Genomic DNA, 9,758 nt, shown 5'->3' on the forward strand with positions numbered 1-9,758 from the left:
ATGAAATTGAAATTTCCCCCTAAAAATCCACACTTTATATTCGATTAAAAAATACTAGTAAAATCGTGATTTACCATCGATAACTCGATGTTCCTGGATCGTTTATCGATAACGGCTGGCCAGTCCTGCAAATAACCGCGTTATTTAAATTTAAATTTCTTTTGGAATTAGCAATTGGGGCACGTGGCTCAGTAATTAAAACCTTGAAAATTGTCATAAAATAAAAACGAACAATTTAATTATAAAAAGTGCTTAAACCAATCAGTTTCAGCATCTTATATTTTTCTATATACCATTTAATTTGTATTTAATGGCATTAGTTTTGCCTTAAACCTATTATATAACTCTCTATTCTCGGGCTCACGTGGGTTAAAACCTTTTTTCGTTGTTTAGTCACGCTGAAGTATCACTCATTAAGTTTTAATTTATGACCACTTGTAAATTATCGGATCATTAGCCACCAAAAGCCCCGATTAGACAGTGACAAGTACTGTTTTTCTTGTTTTTAGTATCACAATGGTAATTTGCTTTATTTGCAGCGCATGCTTATGCGTTCAGAATGTCATCGATGACCCGGTCGTAAAGTATTTCCTTTACGTTCAATCCCCACAGGAAATCTATGTGGTTCCATTTCTCCTCCGGCAGACGATAGGCACTCCTCAAGGCCTTCGGGTCCATGTAGTAGCGTAGCTTGTCCACGTCAATCAGGCTGGCGAAGTAATCATTGTCGCTGTAATAGAGGTAAGTGGGGACGTCGATGCTCTCTACATCGTACTCCGGCGGGGTCTTGATGCCGTACTCCTTCTTGTTGCGCGAGGAGCCGTAGTCAAACTGACGGAAATAGCCGGAGTTGTACTCCTGCAGGTAGTGGAAGATCTGGTTCACCGAGCAGCCGGCTGGAGTAGTGGCCATTATCTCGGGAAGGAGGGTTTCATTGATGTACGGGGAGCCCCAGCCGCCGAGGAGGAACAAGGTGTTGGTGCAAATCGCCTGGGAAATGGCTTGATCGTGGCACATTAGGGCACCGAACATGTTCATTAGCTGCGTGTTGGGCAGGAACTCGGCGCTGCCGAATACCTCCACGAAGGCATTGGGCTGTCCCAGCAGTGGTCCGCCCACCGTGGCCAATGGACTCTCCATGTGCTCCATCCAGGCCACGGGGGCCAGCAAGTGAGCCGAGCTAAAGCGGCTCTTGAAGCGCGGGATATTGGTATTCAGCACAAAGAAGCTAGTGGTGCCCTGGGAGTGGCCAATGTATGTCACATTTTCGACACCGGTCTTGTAGATGACATTGTCTATCATGGCGGGCAGGTCGTAGATGCCAATATCGTGCCACTCGAAGTTCCAGAAGGGCTGCAGCAGCGGCGACTTGGTGGCGTGCTTCTTGGAGTAGGTGTTTCCTCGGGCATTGCCCATCCACACGTCAAAGCCCTGCTCGGAGAGCAGGTAGGCCAGTCCACTGTGAGGTCCTGCGAGCACCCAGTCCGAGGAGGAGCACAAGAGACCGTGCATCAGAAAGGCCACAGGACGGCGGCCATCGGGACCGGTATTCTTGGAGTAAGGAATGCGGTGCATGGTCAGGATATAACCATCCGAGGTCTGCACCTGGTGCTCCTCGATATCATAGCCATGTCCCTTGACAATGGACACCTGAGAATTAAAGAGAGAATTAGGATTAGTAAGGATATTCAGGATCCTCCATAACCTTAAACTCACCGTTGTCACTGAACTCGAGCGTCCTGCATCGGCCGGCAGGGCCACAGCCAGTCCCAGACTCAGGAGCCCCGCAATTAATGGAAGGAGTAACATTTTTTATTCGCGTTTGCAGGTGCTTTGACCATTGACTTGGCCGCCCGTGCCTTTTATATGCCCCCCAGGAACTTGATAAGGAGTCTTAGATTCGGCCACCAAATTTATGGGTGTTTATTTTTGCCCCCAAACGTCGTTTCATTCGCCAAGACTGATAGATCGTATGGGAACTCCAAGTCCAGGTGATTTAACTGGCTGGCGGTAAGCGGTGGCGATAAGGCCTATCGTTGAATGAATCTTGATAGCTTCTGATTGCGTATAATTGCCATGAATTCGGGAGAAATCAGTATTTCCTGTGTTTACTATTCGAGTTCTGTTGAACTTACCAACAAACTGGGAATCCTAAAAGTTAAATACTGACCTCACCTTTCTTTTAAACAATTGTTAATCACTGAAAGGATATTTTACTGGGTAACTAAACGGGAAAAGTTAAATTTAAAAATAAAAAAAGCTGGACATTTTAAAACATATTTATTAAATTGTAATTGCTTCAGTTCAATATAATTTCTCCGTTTTAAAAAGCAACGGTCTTGAATTCAAATTCTTATCGATAGTGATGGAAGCTCGATGTTTTTAAAATAAAACATCGACAAAATCGATTGGCACAACACTCGGTTGCTCATCCCTAAAATTTGTGTTGTTTTATTTAGAATTTTGTCTTTTTAATATAATTAATTATAATGCGCGACCGCGAACGCCGCGACAGAGATAGGGATAGGGACAGAGACCGGGAGCGAGAGCGTGACAGAGACAGAGATCGGGACCGGGACAGGCGCTACCGGTCGAAGTCCCCCGCCAGGAGCAGCCGGCAGAGCTCCAAGTCGAAGAAGAAAAAGTCCAAGAAATCGAAAAAGTACTCGAGAAGGAGTCGCAGCAGCAGCCGCAGTTCCTCGCGCAGCTCGACGCCCAGCAGCCGAAGCAGCTCCCGCAGCCGGCACAGCAAGAGCAGGAGCCGGGACCAAAACAAATCCCGCTCCGCATCCCAGAAGAAGACAAGGGCTCCCAGCTCCGAGAGTAACTCCAGATCGGCGCCCACACCTGCCAGCCAGCCAGCCAAGGCCATCGATCTGCTGGATGCCAAGGTGCAAAAGGCTCTGGAGACCATAGACGAGGATTGCTTCAAGCCGGCTTCCTTCTTCAGCTCACGCGATAGGGAGGCCTCGGAGAAGGTGATCATTGACCTGAACAGCGAGACGGTCACGGTGCCCAACAAGCCAACAGTCGCAGTCCAAAACGAAGATGTAATATTCCATCCGAACGTGAGTTGGTTGCTTTGCTTTTTCCCATTTTCCTGCTAATCCTTCGATTCCTTTACCAGTTTCTTGGCGACCCAGATCTCAAGGCGGAAAAGTGGCTGCGCAAGCTTTACAACTACCGCCAGAAGTACATGCAGGAGTAGTCTAGTTCAGACTCTGTATTTAAGAAACAATAAACCTACAACGCTTAGAATATATCGCTGCCCGTCTTTCGTGCACGCTGCAATGCCTCAGTGGAGCTCAGTTGCTCGTTGGCTGACGGCTCCTTCGGACTGCCGTCCGCCTGGAGGGTGCCCGCCTTGAAGTCCTCGATTATCTTCTGCGAGTAGACGGCATTGAACAGATCCAGGCTGGTGAACTCGGATTGCACGACCTCCGGCGCCTTGTAGGAGACGTATGGCTTCAGCTTGCAGCCGGTGAGATCGGGCACAATGAGTTCAGGGATTTTCTCGGGAATCTCCACGTACTCTCCGTCCACCACGATGCCCGTATCTCGTACTCCGCGCTTGTGGATGGCCACCGGCGGCTGGGCCAATGTTTTCTGCGCCTCCTTCACCACGCGCGTTCCTCGCTTGTTGTACACGTTGAATTTCCGGAAGTTCCGCTTGCCCGCCAGAGCGGAGGATGTGGTGATGGTCCTCTGCTGGCACCTGAGAGCCATCGGCACCAGTTTAATACAATTATTCATTGTTATTTTCCTGTTTTTTTGGCGAGGGAAATGGAGCTGGTTAAATAACAAATCGAAAACAGCTGTTTTCTAGAGGTAGCAATGCTGTTATCGATAAGACCTATCGTTGATTTAAATGAAAACTTGTCAGTTTTAATACTAGACAAAATCTATTTTTATTTATTTCTTCAATTGTATAAAATACTGGGAATTAAAATTAAAATTTTTGTGATTCCAAGTCCATTGATTTTAGTGTCTTTTAAGTGCAGAGGACTGCAATCTCTATAAATTTCGATAACAACCGTTAGTGTTGAAAATCACCGTTTTAAACAGTGCCTGAAAACTCCGGCTAATTTACAAATTGTACATTGAAATATTAGTTTTTGTACCATGTCTGCGCCGGCCACGGAGGAGGAATCGGCGGAGAGTGCCGCGGAGCACGACTCCACCGAACTGAAGAGCTCGGAGGAGGTGGAGGCCTGCGAACGGAGGCAGTTGCTCCAGTACGTGGAAAAGCTACACGGAGTAATCCGTAAATGCGACAAAAAACTGGCGGCCTATAAACAAAAGCTGAGATTCTTTGTGAGCGCCACAGCAGAGTCTGTTGAAATCCTTTATTAATCCCAGTTTCGTTTTTGAAATAAAGCTTACCCAAGATGAGAAGAGTTTCCGCGACAAAGCCATGCAGACCTCCGAAACGGACTTCCAGGAAATCCGGAATTCCATCGAAAGAGAAGCAGAGGAGACCGGCGAGATGAAGGAGCCAAATGAAAAAGCCAGCGAATGTGAGTCAAGAGTTTCTTTATTCCAACGCTAGTTGCTAGTTCCTACTTCGATTTACTGGCCACCGCGGCCACCAGCGCTGCTCCTCGACCCGAACCGTCCTCGGACAGCATAATGTCCCACTCCTTGTCCGCCTTGACCAGCTTCTGCAGGATCTGGCGCATGTAGGAATCGAATTTCGGGTGGTATCTGTACACAGAGCCGTCCATGCCGACCACAACGCGGCGGTTGGAAGTCCTGTTGACGAGACCGCTCACCCCGATGGCCACAAGAGTGGCCGCCCGCTTGGCCACGCACTCGCAGATGTACTTTAGCGTGTGGCAGTCCTCCACGGAGGCCTTTTCCAGGCCGAACAGCTGCTTCACTATCTTCCGGGTGCTGGCGAACTCGGGGAATGTGTCGGCCTCTATTTCGGATATATAGCGCGTCTCGAAGACATCCGGGTTCTTCTGCAGGACAGTGGCGAACTCCGGCCGGCGGCTGGTCAGCTTAAAGATGAGCTTCCGCTCGAGAGCACGCAGCAGGACAAGGCGCACCAGGTTTCCCAGGTACATGCCGGCCGTCATCTTCTCGAAGAGCTGCTCCGACCGGTTGATCGACTTCTCGTCCACCTCGCGATCGTACTCGGTGCGCACAAAGTCCAGCTGCCCTCCGTCGCCGAAGGCTCCCCACTCGGCATTCACGATCACCTGGCGCTTGGTCCGCTTGAAGTCCGCGTTCAGGAGGTCCACATTTTCCACATCCTCCACGTAGCAGGCATTGCAGCCGGTGCCGACGATGACGCCTACGCGACAGTCGGGATTGCGGTGGGCGCAGGACATGAGGGTGCCGGTGGTGTCGTTGAGAATGGCCACCACAGCGATGTCAGCGTCCCCGCGTCGCTGGATGGCCTCGTGCAACATGCGACCCACATCCTCGCCCACGGCCCCGGAGCAGTCAAAGCCCTTGGTCCAGCGCACCAGGATGCCCTCTTTGAGGCCCAGCTGCACGCAGGGAAAGGAGAAGGTGAAGCCCAGGGGCAGGTAGGCGGTCTTCATGTCGTGCTTCTCCACAAACCTGGCCAGACAATCGGCAATGTGATCAAAAAGCTCCACGCCCGCACCCAACATCAGGTCCTTGGGCACGGCATAGATCTGAGACACCACCGTGGCGTCGTGGTGACCTTTTAGGGAGACGAGCAACACCCGGAAGTTGGTGCCGCCGAGATCGAGGGCCAGGAACTTGCCCATCTCATCGCCCGTGGGCAGGTCCTGCACGTACGTGGGGAAGCACTTGACGTTGGCCTGCGGGTGGGTGGAGCGCTTCAAGCCCCGGGCCACCTCCAGGCAGAAGCGACTGTACACCTCCTGCACCTGGTAATCGCTCAGCACAAAGGCTTGCATAAGTTCTCGCACCTCCGCGTCCAGCATTTTGCTTGGCTAATCTCTGGCTGTTGGTTGTCTTGGTTGTAATACCGCTTGCCTCGAACGGTGAGTAACGACTAACCAGGCGCCTTGGAATTGCACTACTAGGTGGTGATGGTGCTGGTGCTGGAACTGGTGGCTGATAAGAGCCGCCCCGTTGGATGCAGTGGAAACAACTGCTGCCGCTGCATTCCGGGGGCGCTGCGTAGCAAATTAAAAACGAAAACACACCTAAGTAGCGGGCTGTGATTTGCTGATTGTAAATCCGAAACTACAAACTGCGCGATATGCTAATCGCTCGAGTCCCCAAGATGCTCTTGTCAATTGCTGGCAATAGCTCCTGATTTGCCACCCTGCTAAATAATTGGAATTTAAGCAGAGATGGATGTTGGGTCTATATTTTTTATAGTAAGGATTTGCTTAGATTTTCTTTATCTTAAGTCATTAATTAGGTAGATTAATAATAGGGCCTGGCCACTGAATGACCAGCTGGGAGAACGGCAATTAAAATTAACTGAATATTAATAAATGAACTCGTTAAAATTAGAATGTAAGAGTTAAAAAAATGGGAATCCTTTCGGCGTATCTGTTTTGTTTATGTAAATATTCCTTTCCAGTTCATCAGAAGATAAACTGAGCCTTTGGTAAACCCTTTTCGTTCAGTTTTAGCACATTAATGATCGTGTTTGCGATCATTTTATGATAAATGGATGTTATTGGCTCGCAAATAATTAATATTTGAGCTTTAGAAATTGAAAAGACAGTGTTTCGTTGTTAGTTTTATGGGTTTTGGATCTCAAAAGATAGTCCTTACACATTTAAGCTTTGCATAAGTCTTGTTAGCGATATAAATCATAAAATTCTGGTCCATAAAGTTTTCTCTTTTTAAGTTTTCTCGTACTCTAGAAAATCCAAAATTTTTCTTAGGGTATTTACAATTCGTTTGCGGAAATGACAAGGCCATATTTCACTTTTCGACCTGCTGGGAACCATATCGAAGACAATAAAAGTCATAAACTATCAGTTTGTCTGTGTGAGGTGCACCACGCCTCCTGACCGCTATCGTGGCGATAACGTCGTTCCAAGGAGCGAATCTTTCACGTGTCGCTGGCCCACCCACAGCTCTAGATCTATATATAGAGGGAGGAGTATCAATGGGGTCTCAGGTCGGGGTAATAAAGCGTGCGTCAAACATTCCAGCTCGCTAATCCCGGAGAGATTAGCGCCAGAATGTCGCACGGGCTAGCGCCACCAATGATCAGCACGACAAGCCCTTGACACGGAACAGAACGTATAGCTGATGATTGCGCAAGAAAGCGGACAGGATGTGGGCTTTATGAACCTTTGACTTGACCGGAAATACGTATCCAAATGTAATCTTAATTGTAACATTTTATAAGTAGATAATATTACTAGTTTTGTTAGTTTATGATCTTAGTAGAATGAATATAGCAATAGCAAAGCCATAACTGAATTAATAGTTGTTTATACTATTATTGTTTATTAGTTTTCCGGGATAATTAAAATGTGTACATCTATACTGAAAATGTACGCAAATAAAAACAAATTTAAAATGCTTTAAATTTTATTTATAATTTCTTAATATCATTAACCCCCAAACCCCCTTTATAATTTTCAGTATCGGCAACGGACGCCTTCAGCTTTGTGGACGAGATGCGGCAGGCGGCCAGGCATGCCGAAAACCTGAACAACTTCGTCTACGAGCCCACCTCGGGCATGTACTACGATCCCAAGACGGGCTACTACTATAATGCGGTAAATAAGCTATAAAACGGAGGACGTAATCTTTATGACGTTCCGTTCTATTCCGCGGTGCAGCAGCGGCTGTGTGACATTCAGGGGTTATCGCAAGCCGGCGAACCTGCATCAATGCCTCGAACTGTTGTTAATCTTTGACGCCGCCACCCGGCTGCTCTTCTCTTCCTCACAGGAGTACGGGTTGTACTACGACGGGAGTACCGGTTGCTATTACAACTACGATCATGCCAAGGACTCGTACGAGTTCCACTCGCAGGCCCAAGTCCAGGTGAGTGGCTGTGAGCCTGATGGGCTGATGGGCCGCTAATTAACCAACGTTCTTCTCCTCCTCTCGGCGGGCAGCCCGTGAGCGATGGCGCCTATAGTAGACTTTTGGCTGATTTTCACAAACTCAGCATAGACCGAATGCGTAGAAATGCATTAGGTAAGCGTAAAGGCCGACAACATGCGATAAAAACGTGGATTTCTTTTCTTTATTCGGTTGCAGGCAAACGAACCGGCCAAGTCGGAAGCGGAGGACGATCCCGTGGAGTTCGATGAGCACGGAGGCGTCATCACGGACCGCAACACACTCGATAAAATCAAGGCTGAAAAGCAGAAGGCCAAAGAGCAGGCCGAGAAGACCAAGCGCAAGGCTAAGCGAAAGAAGAAGGACAAGAAGCACAGCAAGAAGAAGCGCAAGAAGGAGCGCCGTCGCAAGTCCAAGAGGCGTCATAAGGATTCAGGCGATGGGGAATCGGATGAAACGGATGAGGATGCCGAAGAGGGGGAGCTCTCCCAGAGCAGCTCTAGTTCCAATTCCAGCGAGGACAGCGCTGGGACTAATAGCGACACGGAGGACAGCAGTGTGCCGGTGTTCAAGGCCGCCGGCCGCTTTCAAGGTGTTTAAGAAATCCACGTTTTTGTCGCTTGTTTTCTCTTTTGTCTTAAAAAACTAACGCTTGCTTTTGTCTACCTCAGATATAGCCAAAAGGTATCCGCCCTCTTTGCGCATCATTGTCCAGGAATCAAGTATGGAGGCCTTGAAGGTGGGCAGCCTGCATCTAATCACCTTTAAAGGTGGCACTTTGGGACGCGAGGGAGCCCACGATGTCATCATACCCGACGTGAACGTGAGCAAGGCTCACTTGAAGTTCCACTACGAAAATAAATCGGGCATCTACAAGTGTCAGGATCTGGGTTCCCGCAACGGAACCATTCTCAATGGCTCCCCCATGGCCAAAGATGCCATGGATCTGGTCCATGGCAGTGTCATAACGCTGGGACAAACGAAACTCCTGTGCCATGTGCACGAGGGCAACAGCACCTGCGGACTATGTGAGCCAGGTCTGCTGATAGAGACTCCAACGCCAGTGGTGGCCACAACCATGGCGTCTACGGGCACAGTCCTAACGCACAAGGAGCAGCTAAAAAAGCTGCAAAGGAAATATGGACTGGAAAATGAGAGTAAGCATAGCTTTGGCTTAAAAACCCTTACCTGGTTTGACTATTTCTGCTTTTAGAATTTGTAGAATCCAGTGGCAATGGTCAGTCGGCGCCCAACTACAAAGATAGGGCTGCCACGAGGCGCGTCAATGTGGGCAGCAGCACGGATAAGGAAAAGACTGAGGTGGCCTGCGTCAACACGTGAGTTTCACCTTCAAATGTAGCTATTTTAAGCACCTTAAACTTTCATGTATTATGTATTTTTTCAGGGAAATTGGCAGCTCCAACAAGGGTTTCAAAATGCTCAGCAAACTGGGCTGGCAAAAGGGCGATACTTTGGGCAAGACCAATGCCAGTGCGGGGCTCTTAGCACCGGTAGGTTTTGAAGTTATTATCCACCCACTTCAATGCTAAATTCCTTTTACTTTACAGATCAATGTGGTGGCCAATGAAGGCACTAGCGGCCTGGGAAATACCGATCCCGTTCCCACCGCCTCGAGGACAATGGACAAGAGGAAATTGGCCAACTTGAAAATCACCCAGGCGCGTTATCAGCGGGCCCAGGACATCTTCGATCAATCCGACGAAAGCGATTAAGAAGACATTCATTTGATATTTTTTTTGATTATGTTGGAA

General features: G+C 48.6%; 5 protein-coding genes across 8 annotated transcripts; 2 read left to right on the forward strand and 3 right to left on the reverse strand.

The window, feature by feature from the left end:
* Positions 1 to 493: 493 nt before the first annotated feature.
* LOC108073081 (lipase 3) lies at positions 494 to 1,855 on the reverse strand. The gene is made up of 2 exons (XM_017164549.2): positions 1,717 to 1,855; positions 494 to 1,650 (listed from the first exon to the last, which is right to left on the reverse strand). The coding sequence occupies exons 1-2, from the start codon at positions 1,807 to 1,809 to the stop codon at positions 547 to 549; spliced, it is 1,197 nt and encodes a 398-aa protein (XP_017020038.1). The 5' UTR covers positions 1,810 to 1,855; the 3' UTR covers positions 494 to 546.
* A 485-nt stretch (positions 1,856 to 2,340) lies between these two features.
* Positions 2,341 to 3,262, forward strand: LOC108073111 (probable splicing factor, arginine/serine-rich 7). Of its 2 annotated transcripts, none has more exons than XM_070284695.1 (2): positions 2,341 to 3,050; positions 3,128 to 3,262. In XM_070284695.1, the coding sequence occupies exons 1-2, from the start codon at positions 2,490 to 2,492 to the stop codon at positions 3,206 to 3,208; spliced, it is 642 nt and encodes a 213-aa protein (XP_070140796.1). In that variant the 5' UTR covers positions 2,341 to 2,489; the 3' UTR covers positions 3,209 to 3,262. The 2 variants fall into 2 exon arrangements, with proteins under 2 accessions (XP_070140796.1, XP_017020094.1); XM_017164605.3 differs by having other exon boundaries at positions 2,388 to 3,068.
* Positions 3,194 to 3,830, reverse strand: mRpL41 (mitochondrial ribosomal protein L41). Its single transcript, XM_017164607.3, has one exon. It carries the CDS (start codon positions 3,751 to 3,753, stop codon positions 3,253 to 3,255), a length of 501 nt encoding a protein of 166 aa, XP_017020096.1. The 5' UTR covers positions 3,754 to 3,830; the 3' UTR covers positions 3,194 to 3,252.
* A 93-nt stretch (positions 3,831 to 3,923) lies between these two features.
* LOC108073109 (angiogenic factor with G patch and FHA domains 1) lies at positions 3,924 to 9,719 on the forward strand. Of its 3 annotated transcripts, none has more exons than XM_017164602.3 (9): positions 3,926 to 4,314; positions 4,379 to 4,517; positions 7,558 to 7,694; positions 7,870 to 7,965; positions 8,040 to 8,121; positions 8,658 to 9,143; positions 9,200 to 9,323; positions 9,392 to 9,497; positions 9,555 to 9,719. In XM_017164602.3, the coding sequence occupies exons 1-9, from the start codon at positions 4,123 to 4,125 to the stop codon at positions 9,717 to 9,719; spliced, it is 1,527 nt and encodes a 508-aa protein (XP_017020091.1). In that variant the 5' UTR covers positions 3,926 to 4,122. The 3 variants fall into 3 exon arrangements, with proteins under 3 accessions (XP_017020092.1, XP_017020091.1, XP_017020090.1); XM_017164601.3 differs by lacking the exon at positions 8,040 to 8,121 and adding an exon at positions 8,185 to 8,578 and having other exon boundaries at positions 3,928 to 4,314; XM_017164603.3 differs by lacking the exons at positions 8,658 to 9,143; positions 9,200 to 9,323; positions 9,392 to 9,497; positions 9,555 to 9,719 and adding an exon at positions 8,185 to 8,384 and having other exon boundaries at positions 3,924 to 4,314.
* On the reverse strand, positions 4,517 to 6,040 carry Hex-C (Hexokinase C). Its single transcript, XM_017164604.3, has one exon. The coding sequence runs from the start codon at positions 5,922 to 5,924 to the stop codon at positions 4,560 to 4,562; it is 1,365 nt and encodes a 454-aa protein (XP_017020093.1). The 5' UTR covers positions 5,925 to 6,040; the 3' UTR covers positions 4,517 to 4,559.
* Positions 9,720 to 9,758: the final 39 nt, after the last annotated feature.

Source organism: Drosophila kikkawai, chromosome 2R (genome assembly GCF_030179895.1).
Source record: "Drosophila kikkawai strain 14028-0561.14 chromosome 2R, DkikHiC1v2, whole genome shotgun sequence".
NCBI classification, from domain to species: Eukaryota; Metazoa; Arthropoda; class Insecta; order Diptera; family Drosophilidae; genus Drosophila; species Drosophila kikkawai.

What these genes read in the sequence shown, in the direction of transcription:
- LOC108073081 (XM_017164549.2), bottom strand. Translation starts at nt 1,809, where the DNA reads ATGTTACTCCTTCCATTAATTGCGGGGCTCCTGAGTCTGGGACTGGCT. An exon ending in GCTCGAGTTCAGTGACAACG is followed by an intron (nt 1,651 to 1,716) that starts GTGAGTTTAAGG and finishes TTTAATTCTCAG; the next exon opens with GTGTCCATTGTCAAGGGACA.
- LOC108073111 (XM_017164605.3), top strand. Translation starts at nt 2,490, where the DNA reads ATGCGCGACCGCGAACGCCGCGACAGAGATAGGGATAGGGACAGAGAC. An exon ending in ATGTAATATTCCATCCGAAC is followed by an intron (nt 3,069 to 3,127) that starts GTGAGTTGGTTG and finishes TTCCTTTACCAG; the next exon opens with TTTCTTGGCGACCCAGATCT.
- mRpL41 (XM_017164607.3), bottom strand. Translation starts at nt 3,753, where the DNA reads ATGAATAATTGTATTAAACTGGTGCCGATGGCTCTCAGGTGCCAGCAG.
- LOC108073109 (XM_017164601.3), top strand. Translation starts at nt 4,123, where the DNA reads ATGTCTGCGCCGGCCACGGAGGAGGAATCGGCGGAGAGTGCCGCGGAG. An exon ending in AAATGAAAAAGCCAGCGAAT is followed by an intron (nt 4,518 to 7,557) that starts GTGAGTCAAGAG and finishes TATAATTTTCAG; the next exon opens with TATCGGCAACGGACGCCTTC. An exon ending in ATATGGACTGGAAAATGAGA is followed by an intron (nt 9,144 to 9,199) that starts GTAAGCATAGCT and finishes TTCTGCTTTTAG; the next exon opens with AATTTGTAGAATCCAGTGGC.
- Hex-C (XM_017164604.3), bottom strand. Translation starts at nt 5,924, where the DNA reads ATGCTGGACGCGGAGGTGCGAGAACTTATGCAAGCCTTTGTGCTGAGC.